Source organism: Gorilla gorilla, chromosome 16 (assembly GCF_029281585.2).
Source record: "Gorilla gorilla gorilla isolate KB3781 chromosome 16, NHGRI_mGorGor1-v2.1_pri, whole genome shotgun sequence".
NCBI lineage: Eukaryota > Metazoa > Chordata > Mammalia > Primates > Hominidae > Gorilla > Gorilla gorilla.
Genome location: NC_073240.2, coordinates 57,215,785 through 57,236,816, shown reverse-complemented (window position 1 = coordinate 57,236,816; position 21,032 = coordinate 57,215,785). Strand labels below are relative to the sequence as shown.

The 21,032-nt window shown below is 34.7% G+C and overlaps 2 protein-coding genes across 10 annotated transcripts in view; one reads left to right on the top strand and one right to left on the bottom strand.

Annotated features, from left to right (window-relative positions):
- TEX9 (testis expressed 9) overlaps positions 1-21,032 on the bottom strand; it is a 220,971-nt gene that overhangs the window by 11,446 nt on the left and 188,493 nt on the right. For 4 of the 9 annotated variants that reach the window (XM_019011325.3, XM_063699008.1, XM_063699005.1 and 1 more), the window contains one exon: positions 15,525-17,969. The exons of 1 other annotated variant lie outside the window; for it this stretch is intronic. The gene's annotated coding sequence lies outside the window, so the exon portion shown is untranslated. Of the gene's footprint in view, positions 1-660; positions 3,676-15,524; positions 17,970-18,682; positions 18,837-21,032 lie in introns of those variants that run through there. 4 more of the 9 variants (XR_008672166.2, XR_008672165.2, XM_055364000.2 and 1 more) reach the window with 2 other exon arrangements.
- The window catches only part of MNS1 (meiosis specific nuclear structural 1), a 36,847-nt gene that overhangs the window by 1,851 nt on the left and 13,964 nt on the right, over positions 1-21,032 (top strand). Inside the window, exons 3-7 of the mRNA XM_004056238.5 lie at positions 6,719-6,846; positions 16,701-16,803; positions 18,963-19,192; positions 19,783-19,999; positions 20,100-20,207. Of these exons, the coding sequence (XP_004056286.3) occupies positions 6,719-6,846; positions 16,701-16,803; positions 18,963-19,192; positions 19,783-19,999; positions 20,100-20,207 (786 nt within the window). The remainder of the gene's footprint in view (positions 1-6,718; positions 6,847-16,700; positions 16,804-18,962; positions 19,193-19,782; positions 20,000-20,099; positions 20,208-21,032) is intronic.

The following is a 21,032-nucleotide window of genomic DNA, read 5'->3' as shown; positions in this document are numbered from 1 at the left end:
AAGTACAATTGTGTTGCCTTTCATAAACTTCTAAAAACAAAAATTTAGGGGTGCCTTTAAAAAATTTACTGAAATTAATGTATACATTATTAAGTGGTAGAAAATGAACCCTTAGGTATATCTCAACATTTTAAGGGATTAAGGTGGTAGAAAAGGGAAACTAATAAGAATTGAGACATGATAGAAGTGAATTCTCATAAATACATAAAAGGTATTCTGATATGTCAGTAGTTTTTGAGTAGCTGCTGTATGTTAAACATTTTGGAGGATTTTGTGGAGAATAACAGAAGCAAATTTAAAAAATGATATCCACCCTTCTGTGTTCCAAATTCAAAAGCTTAGATGTGATTTTTTTTTTTAACTCTGAGAAAGCACATCTTAGGGGTTGGATATTTTTCCTATTCTCATTATTTTCTCTTTAATTTGAAAGAATATCCCAGGTATCATACCAACTCTTTCCTACATAGTTAAGTGTACATGTAACAAAATATGGATGTTTTCTTACATGGAGTACCATAATACTATTATCTCGCCCATTCCATAAACACATTTCTGTGATTGTGTCAAAAATCTGCTTTTACAGTTGGTTCGTTTTAACCAAGATCCAAGCAACATTCATACGGTGTATTTGGTGGTTATGTCTGTTTAAGTCCCTCTTAATTGAAAACAGCCCCTCCTTCACCGTGTTTTTTTTTTTTTTTTTTTGACTTCATGTTTTTAGCTTGCTAAACTAAGCCAGTTGTTTTATCCAGTAGCCCACATTCTGAATATACGTGTTTGCTTCCTCATGTTCCTTTAATTTATTTCCCTATCTGTTATATTTCCTCTAAATAGAACCTAGCCATAAAGACACAATTAGATTGCGGTCCACCTTTTTTGGTAAGAATACTCCATAGGTGATGCTGTCTTTGTCATTGTGTCACAACAGGGAACACCTGAGGTCTGGTTGTTCCACTTTTAGTGATGCCAGTATTGATCAGCGGGTTTAGGGAGACAGTCTGGTTTCTCCACTGTAAAGGTTCCCATCAAACTTTCATCTGTGGTTTCACAAAAGAATTTTTTCTTTCATTAGTGGTTACAAAAACTGATTTTCTGATTCTTTTATTCCTTTCACATTTAATTAGCTGAAATTCCTCTGTAAAGAACTTCACCTCGGGCCAGCACAATTGCTCACCCCTATAATTCTAGCACTTTGGGAGGCCAAGATGGAAGGATCTCTCGAGCCCAGGAGTTCAAGGCTGCAGTGAGCTATGATCTTGCCACTGCACTCCAGCCTGAATGACAGAGACCCTGTTCCCCTGCCCCAGCCCTGCAAAAAAACAAAAAACAAAAAACAAAAAAACACTTTGTTATTGACTAGGGTTATTTATTCTTACTGAAAAAGGAGACAGTTAATTTTCAGAGTAAGGAATTGGTGTCCTATTTTCTTCCATTGGTGTCTACCTATGTTGTGGTTGTTTTTAAAATTTTGTTTTATTTAGTTTTTGACTTTGTCTCTTTTTAAAAATACCTTTATGGACTCATAGATATTTATGTACTTAATTGCATTTATTATTATTTTTGATGCTCAAATTATCTCATCCTTGGCCAATGGATGCCCTTTTATATTGCCTCTGTGTCGTTTGTTTTTTTTTTTGAGACAGAGTCTTCATCTGTCTCCCAGGCTGGAGTGCAGCCGCACCGTCTCGGCTCACTGCAACCTCCGCCTTCTGGGTTCAAGAGATTCTTCTCCCTCAGCCTCCCAAGTAGCTGGGATTACAGGCCTGCACCACCATGCTAGGCTAATTTTTGTATTTTTAGTAGAGATGGGGTTTCACGATGTTGGCCAGGCTGGTCTTGAACTCCTGACTTCAAGTGATCTGCCTGCCTCAGCCTCCCAAAGTGCTGGGATTACATGTGTCAGCCACTGCACCTGGCCTTCTGTGTCCTTTTGACAATATTTCCTTAATCTTTGATACCTTCCTTGCTTTTTGTCAAAACAAAATGTTCTAGGCTTGTGATAATTTTATGTGTCAACTTGACTGGGCCTTGGGGTTTCTAGGTATTTGATAAAACATCATTCTCGGTGTTTCTGTGAGGTTGTTTTGGATGAGATTAGCATTTAAATCCATAGACTGAGTATAAAGCACATTGCCCTCCCTAATATAGGTGGGCCTCATCCGATCAGTTGAAGGCCTGAATAGAACAAAAAGACTGACCTTCTTTTGAATAAGATAGAATTCTTCATGCCTGATGGCCTTTCAGCTGGGACATTTCCTTTTTTTCTAGTCATTGAACTCAAACTAAAACATTGGCTCTTTCTGGGTCTTGAGCCTGCTGGTTCTCAGGCTTTAGGACTCAAACTAGAACAAAACCATTAGTTCCTCAGCTTGCCAGCTCACCTTGCAGATCTTAGAACTTGCCTGCCTTCATAATCACTTACTCTAGAGAACCCTGACAAATACAAAGCTTATCTCTTATATTTTTTGTCCTACACCTGGAATCAACCATTGTGCCAGGAAGCGCTGTTATCATTTAGTGGAAATAATATTTCAAGAAAACTTGGGTGCTAGGTTTACTCATAATTCTTGGGTTATCATTGCTTCCAGGTTTTTTCAGTGAACAAATCTTGGAAACATGCATATTTTTAACTTATTATTTTGAGATAAGTTTAGATTTATAGGAGAGTTGCAAAAACAGTGTAGAGAATTCACATATACCCTTCACCTGACTACTTCTTAACATCTTACACAGATGAAAATCATGGAAAAGTTATCAAAATGGAGAATTTAGCTTTGATGGAATACTGTTAACTGTGAGATTTATTCAGATTTCATCAGTTTGTCCACTAATGTGTTTTTGCTACTTGAGGACCACAGATTGCATTTAGTTGTCATGTATCCTTAGTTTTTAGCCTTGAGAGGAATGTGGCTATGTGTCCTGAGTCACATAGCATGCTGCTACAACTTCTGCTTTTCCAATTACAGATTAAATCTTCCTTATTCTTGTTGTGTAAATGATTAGGAAAGACACCAGAGATAAGACCCCTCAAGATCATTACCCTTTCTCATGGAATGTTCCTTGGAATGCAACTAATTAGATTGCTATAATATCTATACTGACCTTATATGGAAAATGTTGCAACCCTGTTAAGCTTCTCTGTCTCTGCCTATATAAGTGAAACCTTAACTTCCCCACGTTGGACAATGACCCATTATTTTGGAGTTTGTGTTTCCTGAGTGGCTATCCTCAAGCTTTGCATTTGAATAAACTATAGTCACATATATATATATATATATATATTTTTTTTTTTTTTTTTTTTTTTTTTTTTTTGAGACAGAATTTTGCTCTTGTTGCCCAGGCTGGAGTGCAATGGCGCAATTTTGGCTCACCACAACCTCTGCTTCCCGGGTTCAAGTGATTCTCCTGCTGCAGCCTTCCAAGTAGCTGGGATTATAGGCATGCACCACCACACCCAGCTAATTCTGTATTTTTAGTAGAGATGGGGTTTCTCCACGTTGGTCAGGCTGGTCTCCAACTCCCAGCTGGAGATGATCTGTCCTCTTCGGCCTCCCAAAGTGCTCCCAAAGTGGATTACAGGCGTGAGCCACCGTGCCCAGCCAGTCATTGTTTCTCCTCCAATCTTTGTCTCCTCTAGTTTGTAAGAATTCTTCCCTTTTTGCTGTCTTTCATGACCTTGACAATTTTGAAGAGTACACGTTAGTTGCTGTAGTAGTTTTCAATTGCTAAGTAACGAATTACCACAAACTTAGCTGCTTAAAACAACACCCATTTATTATCTCAGTTTCTGCAAGTCAGAAATCTAGGTGTGGTGTAGCTGGGTACTAAATATATTCCCAAGAGATAATTGAAGGCATATATCTACATAAAAACTCATACACGAGTGTCTATAACAGCATTATTCATGACACCCAAAAAGTAGAAACCCAGATGCCAATCAGCTGATAAGTGGATAAACAAAATGTGTTACATCTATACAATGGAATATTACACAGCCATAAAAAGGAATGAATTACTGATACATGCTACAACATGGATGAACCTTGAAAACATTTTGCTAAGTGAAATAAACCAGATACAAAAGGCCACATATTGTGTGAATTCATTTATATGAAATATCCAGAATATGCAAATCCATAGAGACAAAAATAGATAAGTGGGTGCCAGGGGTTGGGGGAAAACGTGAGAGGAATAGTAAGTGACTGCTAATAGGTTACAGGTTTCTTTTAGGGTGATGTAAACATTCTGGAGTGTTGACATTTTATGCCACACACAAATGTACACACAGATGTGCTATATATAGTGTGTATACACAATCACCTATATATATCTATAGCATTTACAAAAATATATGGCAGCTTTATATGTCCTTCAATAGATAATGGATAAACTGTGATACGTCCAGACAATGGAATATTATTCAGTGCCAAAATGAAATGAGCTATGAAGCCATGAAAAGATGTGGAGGAACTTTAAATGCATATTACTAAGTGAAAGAAGCCAGTCCAAAAAGGCTCCATTCTGTATAATTCCGACTATGTGACATTCTGGGAAAGGCAAAACCATGGAAACAGTAAAAATGTAAGTTGTTTTTAGGATTTTAGGGAGGAAGGGTTGAATAGACAGATCACAGAGGATTTTTAGGGTAGTGAAATGATTGTGTACAACACTATTATGGTAGATACATATGATTATGCATTGCCAAAACCCACAGAATGTGTACCACCAAGAATGAACTTTGATGTAAACTATGGACTTTGCGTGATAATGATGCATAGGTTTAAGTAATGTAAATACAGGTTTACTGAGTGTAACAAATACCAGTCTAATGGAGGAGGCTGATAGAAGGGGAAGCTGAGTATGTGTAGGGACAGGGAATATATGGGAACTCTGTGTACTTTCTGCTCAATTTTGTTGTGAACCCAAAACTTCAAAATCTATTTTTTTTAAGGCTCTGGAACTAGATAGTGGTGATAGATACACAACATTGTGAATATACAAAATCACTGAATTGTGAATTGTAAAAGGTGAATTTTATGCTATATGAATTATATCTCAATTATTAAAAAATAACGTGTACCAAGCGTGTTACATAAATGGCATCAAACTGTATGTAATCTTTTGGAATTAGCTTTTTTCACTTAGCATAATTCATGGAGATTCATCCAAGTTTTGCTTGCATTCTTTTTCTTTTTATTGCTGAGTAGTATCCCATAGTATGGATGTACCACAGTTTATTTGACCATTCACATGATGAAGGATGTCTGGAGTATTTTTGGTATTGGCTATTATGAATAAATCTGCTGTAAACATTTGTATACAGGTTTTTAAATAAAAAGTTTTCATTTCCCTGGGATAAATGCTTAAGAGGTACAATTGTTGAGTTGTGTGATAATTGCATGGAGGCTTTTTTTTTTTTTTAAGAGACAAGGTCTTGCTCTGTTGCCCAGCTGGAGTGCAGTGGCATGATCATGGCTTACTGCAGCCTTGAACTCCTGGTCTCCGGCTGTCCTCCTACCTCAACCTCCTGATATAGCTAGAACTACAGATTTGTGCCACCACACCTGGCTAATTTTCTGTAAGGACAGCACCTCTCTGTGTTGCCCAGGCTGGTCTCAAACTCCTGGCCTTAAGGATCCTCCCGCCTTAGCCTCCCAAAGTGCTGGGATTACACATGTAAGCCACAGCGCTCAGCTTCATGTTAGTTTTATATCAAACTATAAAACTGATTTTCAGAATGCCTGTACCATTTTACATTCCCACGCAGCAATATATGAGTGATAGTTTCTTGCCAGCATCTGGTGTTGGCACTGTTTTTTGTTTTAGCCATTCCAATAGGTACGTAGTAATATCTCCTTGCAATTCTAATTTGCATTTCCTGATGGCTAATGATGTTGAATATCTTTTCATGTGTTTTTATTAGATACTGAATTTAATCAAGCCTCTAGATCTTTCTGCCATTTTTACAGGAAATATAAAAGAGAAAAAAGTTCAGTGATATATCCTGGGGAAGCAATCAGTCAAATGCAAAATGTGGAACATTCTACGGGATGTATGTCCTAATTTCTATAACAAGTCAGTGGCTTGGGGGAAAAATGTGTGTAGAGGTGATTGTTACAGAATATATAAGAGACTTAAGAAAAATAATAATTAGATGCAATATGTGGATCTTGTTTGGATTTTGATTTGAGCAAACCAACTAGAAAAGTATGTTGAGACAATTGGGGAAGCTTGAATATGGACATGGTATTAGACATTAACTAAGGAATTATTGTTAATTAGACATGTTGATGACATGATTGTTATATTTTTAAAAATTCTGATCAGGTAGATATTCGTACTGAATTATTTACATGGTAAGTGACATGATGTCTAGGATTGTTTTAAAACACCCTAGCAGAAAAAGAATAAGGGAAAAAAGAGTGAAATGGAAGGTAGAGAAAAAAGATTAGCAGAATGTCGACAATTTTTGAAAACATGTGTGATGGGTACCTGAGAGTGTATTTTAATATTCTTCTTACTATTGGCAATACTTGAAATTTTCCATGATAAAATATTTTGAAAAAGTATTTATTGAAACAACATTTTGTATTTTAAAATAAAACATCATCAATTGTTGGCCTTAAGGCATTTAGTTTTCTGTTATAAAACAAATTCAACCTTGATGAAAAAAATCTGATTCTAGAGGACAAACAACGAAGTTAAATTTTTCGTTCAGGCAGAAGAAAACAAGAGATTGAAAGAACTCCAGCTCAAACAAGAAGAAAAACTGGCTATGGAATTGGCAAAACTGAAACATGAAAGTCTAAAGGACGAAAAGATGAGGCAGCAAGTAAGAGAAAACAGGTATCTTGGTTTCTCTAAATTTCATTTATTTAGTCTTTATCTTTAAACTCTTATGTAATCCTTAGCACCTAAAAGTGAAATTTCTTTGTTTATATCATTTCACTTAGTTAATATTTTACCTGGAAATGCTTACTGCTTTAAGTTCTATAAATATTTATTTGAGAAAAGAAGTTGTATTCATGGAAGTGTGAATATTTACAGTGAAAAATAAATATCAGTCCCCCTGCTCTTTCCTTTACACATAAATTTTAAAATGACCTCTTATAAAAAATGAATTCCTAATCTTAAGAGAAACCTTAGGTAATAACTAGTTTAATTTTATACCTCTACATAAATTTCCTACAGTATTTCTGGAATGACTGTTGAGCCTGTGTTTCAGTACCTCTAGTAACTGCAGTAGGAACTTTAGTCTTAATGTTAAATTATCTTCCCCCCCCCATTGTTTTAAAATTAATTTCTCTGTGACTTCATGCATCTGTCTTCTTTAGATGTCCTTTCACATATATGAACGCACTAAATGTTTTCTTCTATAAGTTAACTATCCCTTGTTCCTTCAGTTGTTTCTTATATAACCTGGCTTTAAGTTTATTCATCATCCTGGTTTCTTCTCTGATTACGGTTTAAATTATTAGTATTCCTTAATTGCCCCCATACTTCCGTATAATACTCCAAGAAAGACTGCCAGCTACTCCAGATGACAGGACATTATTCTAGAATGTTTCTTGATCCTGCCTAAGATCGAATTACTTTTTAGGAACAGCCTTGTCACAGTGTTAATCAAAACTCAGGGCCAAGTAAATGCTAATCATATACTTATGTAATTGAATATATTGGAAATTTACTTCGATAGTTGTTACATTTTATCTTAATTGAGCAGGACGTCTGTAGAATATTATAGGAAACATGGATGAGCTTCATGGATTTTGAACCTTGTTAAATTATATTAATATGTTTGGCAAATGTATCCATGTGTATTTTTCTGGCTCCACAACTCTAATCAGATTCTCTAAGAGATTACTGATCCTTAGAAATTTAGAATTACTGCTAAAATCTGCTTATTGTTCTAGTCTCAAACTATCTTTTTGGACCCTAATTCTCCAATCATCATTAGCTGTTACTCATGTTTTTTTTTTTTATCACCTGACGATGAACTATTTCTTACCTCTAATTCCCTGAAAACAAGAATTAAATAGAAGAGATTTTCACTTCTAGCAATTGCAGATTAGGTTATTCAGATAAATGTTCCTCCTGAGAAAAAGTCTAGGAAAAGCCTAAAATTAAGATCTGTGAAAGGAAGGAAACCAGAATGTAAGCTTGGCATTTGTAGTGGCATTTCCTCTAGAGGTTTCTGCTGATTCCAAAAAATGGCTGAGAGTTAAGTGAAGCAGAGCTTGGCCAATAAGCATATGGCAGTATGTTCAACAGCGTTCTACAAGCTGTACACTTAAGATTTGTGCACTTTAGTGTGTGTTTTACTTCAATAATACAGAATTAGATTTTATTAGACATAGATTAAGGGATAATCTGTGAAAAGGTTCTGGAAAATATTCAGAATAAAGCATGGAGAGACAAAAGGATAGAAAAATACAGATGAGAATTTAAAAGAGATATGGGCTATGGTACAAAGTTCTAGCAGATGTATTAATATAATTTTAGTCCTGGTAGAGAGGTGAAAGAGGGTAATACAGAAGTATTATGTGAGGAGATGCTGGCCTGGAATTTTCAGAACATTGCAAGTAATGAAAACAATACTTTCACTCATCCTAATAAAACTTTTAAAATCCAACAGTAATAGAAAATCATAAAAAAGCAGCCAGAACAAAAAAGATTATTACCTCCAAAGAGACAACAGTAAGAAGTATGACTTAATCCTGAATAGAAACAGTAGAAATTAAAAGATAACAGATTTACCTGGGTACAAAAAAAAATAGAATGAATGAGTAAGACCTAGTATTTCATAGCACAACAGGGTGACTATAGTCAATAATAATTTCACTGGACATTTAAAAATAACTAAAAGAGTATAATTGGATTGTTTGTAACACAAATGATAAATGCTTGAGGGGATGGATACCCCATTTTCCATGATATGATTAGTATGCATTGCATGCCTATATCAAAATGTCTCATGTACCCCATAAATATATACAAATATATACTGTGTACCCACAAAAACTAAAAGGAAGAAAGTGCTTGAGTATATACAAAAAAATCTACAACTCAACCAGAATTTTATACCTTGTGAAAAATTTTTTCAAACTAAAAGTCATTCAGTTGAGTACTCTTTCACATAGAGTATGCCTTCTCTCAGCAGTGTCAGAATTGCTAAGAGTGTTTTTATTTTGTGCACAAGCCACATTAAAATTTTCGCTGTCATGCAGAAATGGACTGTATTTCAAATTGGCATGTCTAAATTCAGGGAACTGCTCTGGTGCTTAAAATGTATCCTAATTTATTTAAAATCACCTATATTAAGATTTAGCTTTTTTAATGTAAAAGAAATTAATTTTTTAAATGCATGGCACATTTAAAAAATCATTGCAGTTTATTTTGAAAATATTTCTTTGAGCTCAGAAATCATGACTCCTGTTAATTGATTTTGGAACACATGGTTTTGTAATCCAAGAAAGTACTTAAAAGATAATTTAACTTTGCTGCTGTTTTTAACTGGAGTTGGGAAACTTACTGTTTATTTTTAGGAATCCTATTTTAAATTATGGCACTAAACAATTAGTAGTTATAATTAATTGCCCAATTAACTAAATGTATTTATTACACAGTTAACACATACTGTTATGAAAGCAAAAGCAAGTACCTCATATCTCATTTATATTTAAGTTCAGCAAAAACCATTTCAAAGAAAAGAGAGAGACAGTTTTTCCTTCTTAATACTATTACCATTACCTTGCTTATACCAGTATAATTATGTTCTGGACTGATAATCAAGCTGTTAATTCATAAAATAGATGAGATAGATTAAAAGAGCACAAAATAACATTTTCTGAGAAACAAAAACAGAAGATTGATCACCAATAATCCTGCATTAAAGGGAATACTAGCAGTTCTTCATTAGGTATTAATAGAAGAAGAAAAATGATCCCAAGCTTAATTTCAGAACTGCAAGAGGTACGTGTATAGTAAATTTAGTTGATATTTGAATGTATAAAATATTTATTATGTCTTTTGGGAATTAAAATATGTAAAGAGTTAAAAATATGACAAAATGAGATAGGAAGTAAATGAAGTTAAAGTCAAGAATCTTGCATTGTCAAATAATAATGAATAAATTTATTCGCCTGGAAACAAAGAAACATGCTGTAATATCTGTAATAAAAATTTGGAAAAGAAAATATAACTGACTAATAGAGAATAAAATATGATAATAGGAATTGATTATTCCAAAAAACTCATGTAAAAAAGAGTTAACGTAGCAGGCTTGAGGCTATCTTAGAAAGTCCTGCTTGCAAGTTTGGTCTTTGGCTGGTTTCTGGAAACTGGGCTTTTGAGAAGGTTCTTACCACTTTAACTGCTAAGGGTGATTCACTGTGGCTAAAATGTGAAAACAATATGGATTAGGCCTGGTGCGGTGGCTCACGCCTGTAATCCCAGCACTTTGGGAGGCCGAGGTGAGTGGATCGCAGGGTCAGAAGATCGAGACCACCTGGCTAACACGGTGAAACCACGTCTCTACTAAAAATACAAAAAATTAGCTGGGCCTGGTGGCACACGCCTGTAGTCCCAGCTACTTGGGAGGCTGAGGCAGGATAATCGCTTGAACCCAGGAGGCAGAGGTTGCAGTGAGCCAAGATCACGCCACTGCACTCCAGCCTGGGCGACAGAGAGAGACTCTGTCTCAAAAAAAAAAAAAAAAGAAAAAAGAAAACAAAACAATATGGATTATACTGAATACCCATTTTCTTTCTGGGAGTCTGGAATATTGGTACGTTCTAAGTAGAGGGTACCTAAGTTACCACCCCCAATAAGATCCCTGAGCACTGAGTTCTGATGAGCTCTAATGTTGTCTGGCAGGCATTTCACACGTCACAACTCATTGCTCGGGGAATTAAGCGTGTCCTGTGTGTTTCCACAGGTAGAGGCCTTTTGCGCCTAGTTTTCTCTGAATTTCACCCATGTGCCTTTTTCCTTTGCCAATTTTGCTGTGTTTCGTTTCTTTATAGTAAGTCATAGCCGTGAGTATAACTATATGCTGAGTCCTGTATCCTCCTAGTGAATCATCTAACCTGATGGTGGTCTTGGGAACCCCCACCACAGAAGCAAAAAGGAGAGAAGAGAGAACATAGGACAGGGAAGACAAGTAGAAAGAAGATATAAGCTTGTAAATGGAAACCCACTTATATTAGTAGTTATAGTAAACATATTTGAACCATTTGCCAAAACTGATGAAATGTTGTATCAGAATAAAAATATCAACAGATTTTCAGAGGAATCAATTTATACATAGTATTTTCTCTGTCCACAGTGGAATTAAACTAGACGTAAGTAATAAAAAAAAAAAACTAGGCAATCTTTATATGCTTAGGTATTTAAAAATGTGCTTCACATTACCCTTTGGTCAAAAAGTACAGATGCTCCTTGATGTACGATGGGTTCATGTCCCAATAAACTACATTTTCAATTTACGACAGGTTTATTGGGATGCATCCCCATCGTGAATTGAGGAACCTACTGTGAATGCATATGGTTTTCTCACCATTGTAAAGTCAAACCACCATTAATCAGAGACTGTCTATAATCAAAATTGAAATTAGAAAGTATTTTTAACTGAATAATCATGAAAATACCACATAGTAAAAGTTGCAGGATTGGACTGACATTAGCAAAATAGCAGAGTAGGCAGCTCCCAGCTCCTGTCTCTCCTCCCAGCCCATCCCCCCACTACAAACATCAGAAAACAAGCAGAAACTCTCAGAACCAATTTTATAAGAACTTTGGGTAGCATTCAAAGGTTTATTGCAATCAAGCAAATGCTGAAACAAGAAAAAGCCTAAAAATGGTAGTAAAGTTTTGTGGTATCTTCACTTGCCCTTTCCTCATTCCCTCCTAGCTCAGAGGCAGGTAGCCCTTGTTCCCAGTGCAGCACCCTGGTCCCTGATTCAGGAGGAGCAGAGCAGATCTTATTCACAAATTGTTGGGTATATCTGTTCTTTTTTTTTTTTCATACCAATTTTCATAAGTTTTAATTTCATCAAGTTTTCTTAAGACATTAGATTGCTATCTTTTATTTATTTTATGTCCCCTTGATTGGTCTAAGGATATAGAAGTTCATGCAGACCTCAATTTTATTTTTTTCTTTCTTTTCTTTTCTTTTCCTTTCTTTCTTTTGTTCTTTCTTTCTTTCATTCTTGTCTCTCTCTCTCTCTTTCTCCCTCTCTTTCTTTCTTTTCTTTTTTTGAAGACACAATCTTGCTCTGTTGCCCAGGCTGGAGTGCAGTGGCATGATCTTAACTCACTGCAGCCTCTGGCTCCCTGGTTCAAGCGATTCTCATACCTCAGCCTCCCAAGTAGCTGGGATTACAGGTGCTCACCACCATGCCTGGCCAATTCTTTGCATTTTTAATAGATACAGGCTTTCTAACCTACCTTGGGACTACCTGAAAAACTAACACAAGGCACTTATCTGTTTTACCTCACTCAGAACTCATTTAGGCCAGAAGAACAAATTGTATCTCTGATAAGGATTTAATATCTGAAATATATAAAGAACTCATACAATTCAATAATTTTAAAAACCCAGTTCAAAAATGGACAAAGAACTTAGATGTTTCTCTAAAGAAGATGTTGAGTGAATGATAAGTACATGAAAATATACTCAACATTATTTGTCATTAGGGAAATGCAAATCAAAACCACAAGAAGAAACTGTTTCACATCTAATAGGCCATTTTAATAAAAGTGGTGGAAAATAATATGTATTGCCAAGAAAGTGGAAAAATTGGAACCCTCAGAAATTGCTGGTAGAAATGTAAAATGATGCAGGTGCTATGGGAAAAAGTTAAACAAAGGATTACCATATGAGCCAGCAATTCCACTCCTAGGCATAAATATACAAAAAATTCAATAGTGAGACTTAAATGGATACTTGTATACAAGCGTTTGGTGCAGCATTATTTACAATAGCCAAAATGTTGAAACAACCTGAATGTCCATCAGATGGGTGGATAAATGAAGTGTAGTATATATACACTATACAATATCCTTCAGTTATAAAAAAAAATGAAGCACTGATACATGCTAAAATATTAGTGAACCTTGAAAACATTATGCTAAGTAAGCGAGACACAAAAGGACAAGTATTGTATAATTCCACTTTTGTGAACTATCTAGAATAGGCAAATAGACAAAATGCAGATTAGGAATTCCAGGGGTTAGGGAGAGGAAAGAATGGGGAGTTATTGTTTAAGAGGTGCAGCATTTCTCTTTGGGGGGAATGAAAAATTTTGGAAATAGTGTTGATGGTTGCAGAACACTGTGAATGTAATTAACACCACTGAGTTGTACATTTAAAAATGGTTAGGATGGCAAATTTTTGTTACATATATTTTCACATGATAAAAAATGTTATAGGACTGAAAAAAAGAAACCAACTTGTGGCATATAGTTAAGGCTGTTCCTCAAGGGTAGGTCTTATATTAGAAAGGAAGACTCCATCTGGAATTACTAGAAAACAAACTGCAAATTCTCTTCTGGAATGATTACAAAAAGAAGGTAGGAGGAAGGCAATAATAAAGATAAGAGCAGAAATGAGTAAGTTAGAATATAAACATAAAGTAGAACAAATAAAGCCAAGAATTGTGCCATAAAAAGGTGAATAAAATTGACAACCCCTTGGTAGGGATGACAGTAAAAGAGAATGCACAAATAACCAGTTTTTGGAATGGATAATGTGATATCACTGTAGATCATACAAACACTTAATGGACCATAGCAGGATATTGCAAACAATTTTATGAAAATAAATTTGAAAATGTAGATGAAATAGATAAATTCTTACCACATTTTACCAAACTGATTGGCACAAGAAGAAATAGCTAAATGTTCCTATAACTTTTGAAGATACTGCATCTGTAATTTAACCTTGTCCACAAATAAACCTACAGGGCTAGGTGAATTTTACCAAACATTCAGGAGAAAGTAACACCAATCTTACGTAGTTCTGTAGAACAGAAAAAGAGGAAGCCCTTCCCAATTTGTTTTAATCAGATCAGTACCTGAATAGGATATGAGAAACCTGTAGACTAATCTCTCTCATGAGTTTAGCTCCTGTAATCTGAAATATTAGTCAATATGAAATCCAGTGCTGTATAAGAAAGATAAATCATCCTGACCAAATTTAATTTATTCCAGGAATGCAAAGGTGGTTTAACATTTTAAAAATCAGTAAATGTAATTCATCCTATTAACAATTATATGATTAGAAAAAGCCCATTGATATGAATCATCACTCTATGATTTAATAAAAAGAGTGTAGCAAGCTAGGGATAAAAGGGAATTTACAGCAACATTATCCTTAATAGCAAAATGTTAAACACTTTCCCTCTGACACTGAGAAGAAGACAGGGATGCCTGCTCTGACAGCTTTTAGTCATCTTTGTATTATACATACTAATCAGTGCAATAGGGCAAGAAAAAGCAAAGACAGCTGCTAGGATTGGCATTAAAGGAATAAAACTTTAATTATTCACAGATGATATGATTGTATGTGTAGAATATCCAAAAGCATCTACAAATAGCCGAGTGCGGTGGCTCATGCCTCTAATCCCAGCACTTTGCAAGGCCAAGGCAGGTGGATCACCTGAGGTCAGGAGTTTGAAACCAGCCTAGCCAACATGGTGTAACTCCATCTGTACTCAAAATACAAAAAATTAACTGGGCATGGTGGCACACACCTGTAGTCCCAGCTACCTGGGAGGCTGAGACAGGAGAATCACGTGAACCTGGGTGGCGGAGCTTGCAGTGAGCTGAGAACACACCACTGCACTCCAGCCTGAGTGACAGAGCGAGACTCCGTCTCCAAAAAAAAAAAAAAAAGAATCTAAAAATAAGAATTAGTAAATCATTCTACCAAAAAAGCATATGCATTTATATGTTTATTGCTGTGCTATTCATAATAGCAAAGACATGGAATTAATCCAGGTGCCCACCAGTGGGAAATTGGGTAAAGAAAATGTGGTACATATATACCATGGAATACTCTACAGACATAAAAACAATGAAATTATGTCCTTTGCAGAAACATGGATGGAGCTGGAGGCCGTTATCCTAAGCAAATTAACGCAGTAACAGAAAACCAAATACTGCATATTCTCACTTATAGGTGGGAGCTAAACACTGAATACACATAGACATATATGGGAACAATAGACACTGTGGACTATGAGAGGGTGGAGGCGGAGTGGGTTAAAAAACAACCCATTTGATTCTGTGCTCACTCCCTGGGTGACAGGAGCTGTACTCCAAACCTCAGTATCACACAATATTCCCATGTAACAAATCTGCACATGTACCCCCAGTATCTAAAAGTTGAAATAAAAACTTAAAACCACTTTAGTAGACAGTTTGGCAGCTTCTTAAAAAGCTGAATGTGCATCTACTATATGACCTGATCATTCCACCTTAGGTATTTATCCAAGAGAAATGAAAGCCTGTGACCACAAATAACTGGTACTCAAATTTCCATAGCAGCTTTATTTGCAATATCCACATACCTGAAACAACTCAAACGTCTAACAGCATGTGAATAGATAAGCAATGCGAGTGGATATCTATAATCTTAAAATAATATCCTGCAATAAAAAGGAGTAAGCAATTACTATATGCAATAAATGGATGTATTTGAAAATATTGAGTGAAAGAAGCCAGAGAAAAATGGTACCTGCACTATGATTCCATTTATATGAATTCTAGAAAATTTATACTGCCTAAGGTGACAGCAAATTAGCTTGCCTCAGGATAAGTGCGAACATAAAGGGGTAGAAGAGAGGTACCACAGGTTTATAAGGAAGTGATTGGGACGTCTTCATGATCTTGATTGTGGTGATGGTTTCACAGGTACATACATATGTCAAAACTTATCAAATGGTATCCTTTAAACATGTTCAGTTTATTGAATATTGTAGATCAGTAAAACTGAAAACTAAAAAATATATTCAGTGATATTGTTGGGTATAAATTTAGTATATAAACATTAATTCTATTTCTGTAAATTATCAACAATTAGAAAGTGAGATTGAAAAATAATCTACAGAAGGATATGAAAAAACCTAATGAAAAGTATAAAACTACCAAAATAAAACACAGATATAAACATCGATAGACTTTTAAAAAACCAAATAATTAGAAGGATATACTATGTTTATTGAAGACTCAGTAATGTAAAGATATTAGTACTTTCCAAATTGATTTATGAATTCAGTACAATCACAGCCAGTTTTGTTTATTGTGAAGTCTGACAAGCTGATTCTAAAATGTATATGGAAATGAAAGTATCAAGAATGGCTAAGACAGTCTCTAAGAAGATGACCAAAATTGGAGACTTATCCATGATATGAAGACGTATTATAATTTACAGCAGTTGAGATAGTGTGGTATTGACACAGGATAAGCAAACAGATGAATGTAATAGAACAGAGCAGTCCTTTTCAACCAGAAAATGTAAGCCCTAATGCCCTAAAGGCATCCATTAAATATAATGAATTATTTCTCCTATGGATCTAAAATAATACCCGCTGTATTCCCTCTTTGAGTAAATTAAAAATACAGTTACTCAGTTTTCTGTGAGGTTTTCATTCTCTTATGGTCCTAACATTTAAATTTGTTTTTGTTTTTTTAAACAGCATTGAGCTTAGAGAATTGGAGAAGAAATTAAAAGCAGCTTACATGAATAAAGAAAGGGCAGCTCAGATTGCTGAAAAGGATGCCATTAAATATGAACAAATGGTAATCATGTTTCTGGTCATTATGTTTTTAGCTTCATTTAGAAAATAAAAATTAGACTTGTTTCTTAAAAAATTGTCATATTGTATAAAGAATTTACACTGCTAGATTTCTTAAATATTTGTAAATTTTCAGATCCTTAAGATGTAGAAAATCCTGCATGATTTCATTTTTAATATTAGAGCCTTTCAGAAACACGTTGCTGCTTAGAATGACCAGCTATATTCAGTAACTCCCAGCATTCTTTATAGTCTCTAACTGATTATTCACTGACAAAGTAGTACAGTACAAATTGTTACCATGATAAGTGTATTTTAGAATGTTATGAAATTTTTAATTTTTTAAATGTTTTTAAGAGTAAACTACTTGATAATTTTATGTAGGAAACTTTCCAGTTTTATAAAAGCCATCTCTTTTTCTCATGTTTCTCTCTGCTCTTATCCCCTTTTCTAACTCCTGATATGGTACCAAGTTGAAGATAAGAGTTACTCTTGGGCAAAGGAATCTCAGGCATACTCACTAGGAGTGCTTTGCTGTATGAATATAAAATAGGGTTTACTGAATTAACAGTTAAAAGGGTGCACATCATCCCTTGAGCTCTCATTATCAAACAGAAGGGCCAATTATAAATGAATGTATATATACACATACGTATCTATTGTGTATGTCCACATAAACATATGTACACACACACACACTCTTACGGGGTGATATCAAAATACTTAACCAGTGCAGTGCAATATGGGTATCAATTAAGAATAGATGCCATAAATGACACATATGTGTGTGTGTTGTGTGTGCACAATTGTGTTAGTATAGAAAATGTCTAGCGGGTACACAGCATGCTGTTAACAGGAATACCTTTAGGTGTGGCCGGTGATAAGAAAAGGTGGAGAGACTTCATTTGCTAAGCCATATAGCGCTGTCCTTTGAAAAAGAAAGTAGCACAAACAATGTCCTATTTGTCCAGTGGTTTGCAGTTTTAATTATCCTGATAGTTGAAGTTATTCAAGGTAGTTGTAGACGTTTTAATCTGACTCCTACGAGAATTGCTGCTATTTTCCAAATAAAAATTGATCCACAAAATGAAAGTCGAATACTGCTAGGACTTGACTAGTTGTCATGTAAGTACTAGTTTTGGCTTTTTCTCTGAGCCTTAGTTTTCTTATCTGTAAAATGAGAACATTGTTTTCGGTAAGTGTGTGGTAATCTACACATAAATGTTATTGTCATCTCATTTTTTAATAAAGAATTTAGTATAGCATGTACAAAGAAGATAATCAGAAACATTTTTGGTCAAGTCATATTATCAGAGTATATGTTAAAGGCTTCAGTGACGTCAGGAATGACATTCAGTATTCATATTTTAATCTGTTTACTCTTTATGTTTGATGCTGCTGACCATTCCATCATTCGGGATGTGATCATAAAAGTAAAGGGTAGTTTAAAAAATTGCCTCAGTATATTTCATTTAAAACTTATTTTATTAAATGATTTGAAAAATGCTCAAAAGAAATAAGGGGTTTAACCCATCCAAGAAGAAAGATTGTCTCTTGACAATGGGAATGGTCTTGAGTGAATTAAAAGCTGTAGAAAATAGGCACAGTAGCATCTGTGATTCTTTTCAGATAAAGGGCCTTTAATAAATCAGAAAGGGGAAACGTCAAGGGCCAATGGCAGGAAAGAAAGTTTAGGCTAGGAGAAACTTAAGAGCTGCTCAAAGCCATTTAATAGCAGACCTGTAAGAAAGAGGCAGTACCATCTTTAAATAGCAGCTGATAAACAATGAAGCTAAAAACAATGAAAATTGCCTAGCTCAGTTTATAAATAGAATAATAAGATAATGACTGCTTTAGCAGCTAGTTATTAAGAAACTACTTACAATTTTATTCATTGTTTTTTGAATGTGGAGTTATTAATAATCCTTATCAGGTACTGTCCTGAGAGAGCTACTTGAAGGGATAGGAAAGCTTCTTTAGGGTCTGACTTATTATTCACACCCTTCAGGTAATAATAACTTACTTTTGCTTTTTAACCTAGACAGAAGAAAAAATTTATTTTATGTAAAAGACTTTATAATATTCAATAACATTGGTGTAAAATATACTATCGTACTATGTTCAAATTTGAAAACGGAAAGATCAATTTTGTTTTAATAACAGAAACGTGATGCTGAAATAGCCAAAACCATGATGGAAGAACACAAGAGAATAATAAAGGAAGAGAATGCTGCAGAAGACAAACGAAACAAAGCAAAAGCACAATACTATCTTGACTTAGAGAAACAACTTGAAGAACAAGAAAAAAAAAAGCAGGAAGCTTATGAGCAGCTGCTAAAAGAGAAACTCATGATTGATGAAATTGTTAGGAAGATCTATGAAGAAGATCAGTTGTAAGTTTATCCTAACTTTCTTACATGTCTAAATGTTTACTTTAGATTTATCATAGGTTTGTTGTGAGGAACTGAAGCACCTAGAACAGTGCCTAATACATAGTAAGTGCTCAATAAATACTAGCTATGAAAACATAAATTGGGACCAACTCCTTCTCATCTCCGTTAGCATAATTAATAAATGATTTATCTGATGATTGATAAATGCTGAAGTGATTGAATGACCTAAACCTTTGTTTTTCTTATATATGCCCATATCATATGTCAGAAGACATGTATTCTGATAAATTTTTTTGGTAGACAGCTTAAGTATAGAGTGCTGCAAAGCTAATGTTAACAGATTGTAGCCTTTACGAAATAAGATGCATAAAACTTCATTAATAGGTTAGAGGAGACTATCACAGTATTCTACCAAAAGAAAAATTCATACCTGGCATTATATTTAGCACACAGTAAGCATTCAAAATGTTTGTTGCATGCATGAAAGAAAAAAACTATAGTGTTTTTCTGAACATTGTTATGAACAAAATGAAATTACTTTTTTATATTTTATTGTTTACTATAAATCTGTACTTGTTATTGCTTTTCAGGGAAAAACAACAAAAGTTAGAAAAAATGAATGCAATGCGAAGGTATATAGAAGAGTTTCAGAAAGAGCAGGCTCTCTGGAGAAAAAAGAAACGTGAGGAGATGGAAGAAGAAAACAGAAAAATCATAGAGTTTGCTAACATGCAGCAGCAAAGAGAAGAAGATCGGATGGCAAAAGTTCAAGAAAATGAGGAGAAAAGGCTACAGCTTCAGAATGCGGTATTAAAATAACCACTTCTTTAACACTAGTAAAATTCTGAAATATTAGTTACAGAATTTGGATCCTATAAATATTTATGTTTTTTTAAAAATTTAATAGTTGACACAGAAATTAGAAGAAATGCTGCGGCAACGTGAAGATTTGGAACAAGTGCGACAAGAATTATACCAGGAAGAACAAGCTGAAATATATAAGAGCAAGCTAAAAGTAAGTTTCAGAAATGGAAAGAATGATTAACATAGAGAAGAATATAATTTTGAGATGAAGCAGAAGAGAGATAGTACATTTAAATCCAACCATACTGGTAATTACATTATATGTAAATGGTATACTACAGTTAAAAGACAGAAATTTTCAAGCTGGCTAAAAAGATAGACTCAGGCATCAATTTATAAACTTACCATAAAAAGCATGATGCAACTATGTTGTCTGTAATCACAATTTAAAAATGAAGATACATACTTTAAAAGCAAAAGGATGGTGAAAGATATGTAACATACAGACACTAGTCAAAAGTAGGTTGGAGTTGCTACGTTAATATGAGACAAAGTCAACTTCAGGACAAGCAATTCATGATAATACAGTAAATTCATCTAGAAGATGTAATAGTCCTAAAGGCGTGTGAACCTAAATAATAAAGCTTCACAATACATGAAGCAAAACTGACAAAAACTGAAAGGAGAAATAGGCAAATCCACAATCAGAGTTCAAGATTTTTTTTTTTTTCTTTTTCTCTTTCCAACTTTTACTTTAGGTTCAGGAGGTACATGTGCTGGTTTGTTATAGGGGTAAATTTGTGGGTCATGGGGATTTGGTGTAACATTATTTAGTCACCCAAGTAATGAGCATAGTACTCGATAGGTAGTTTATTGATCCTCACCCTCCTCCTATCTCTACCCTCAAGTAGGCCCCAGTGTCTGTTTTCCTTCTTTGTGTCCACGTGTACTCAATATTTAGCTCTTACTTGTATGTGAAGACATGTAGTATTTGGTTTTCTATCCCTGCATTAATTAGCATAGGCTAATGGCCTCC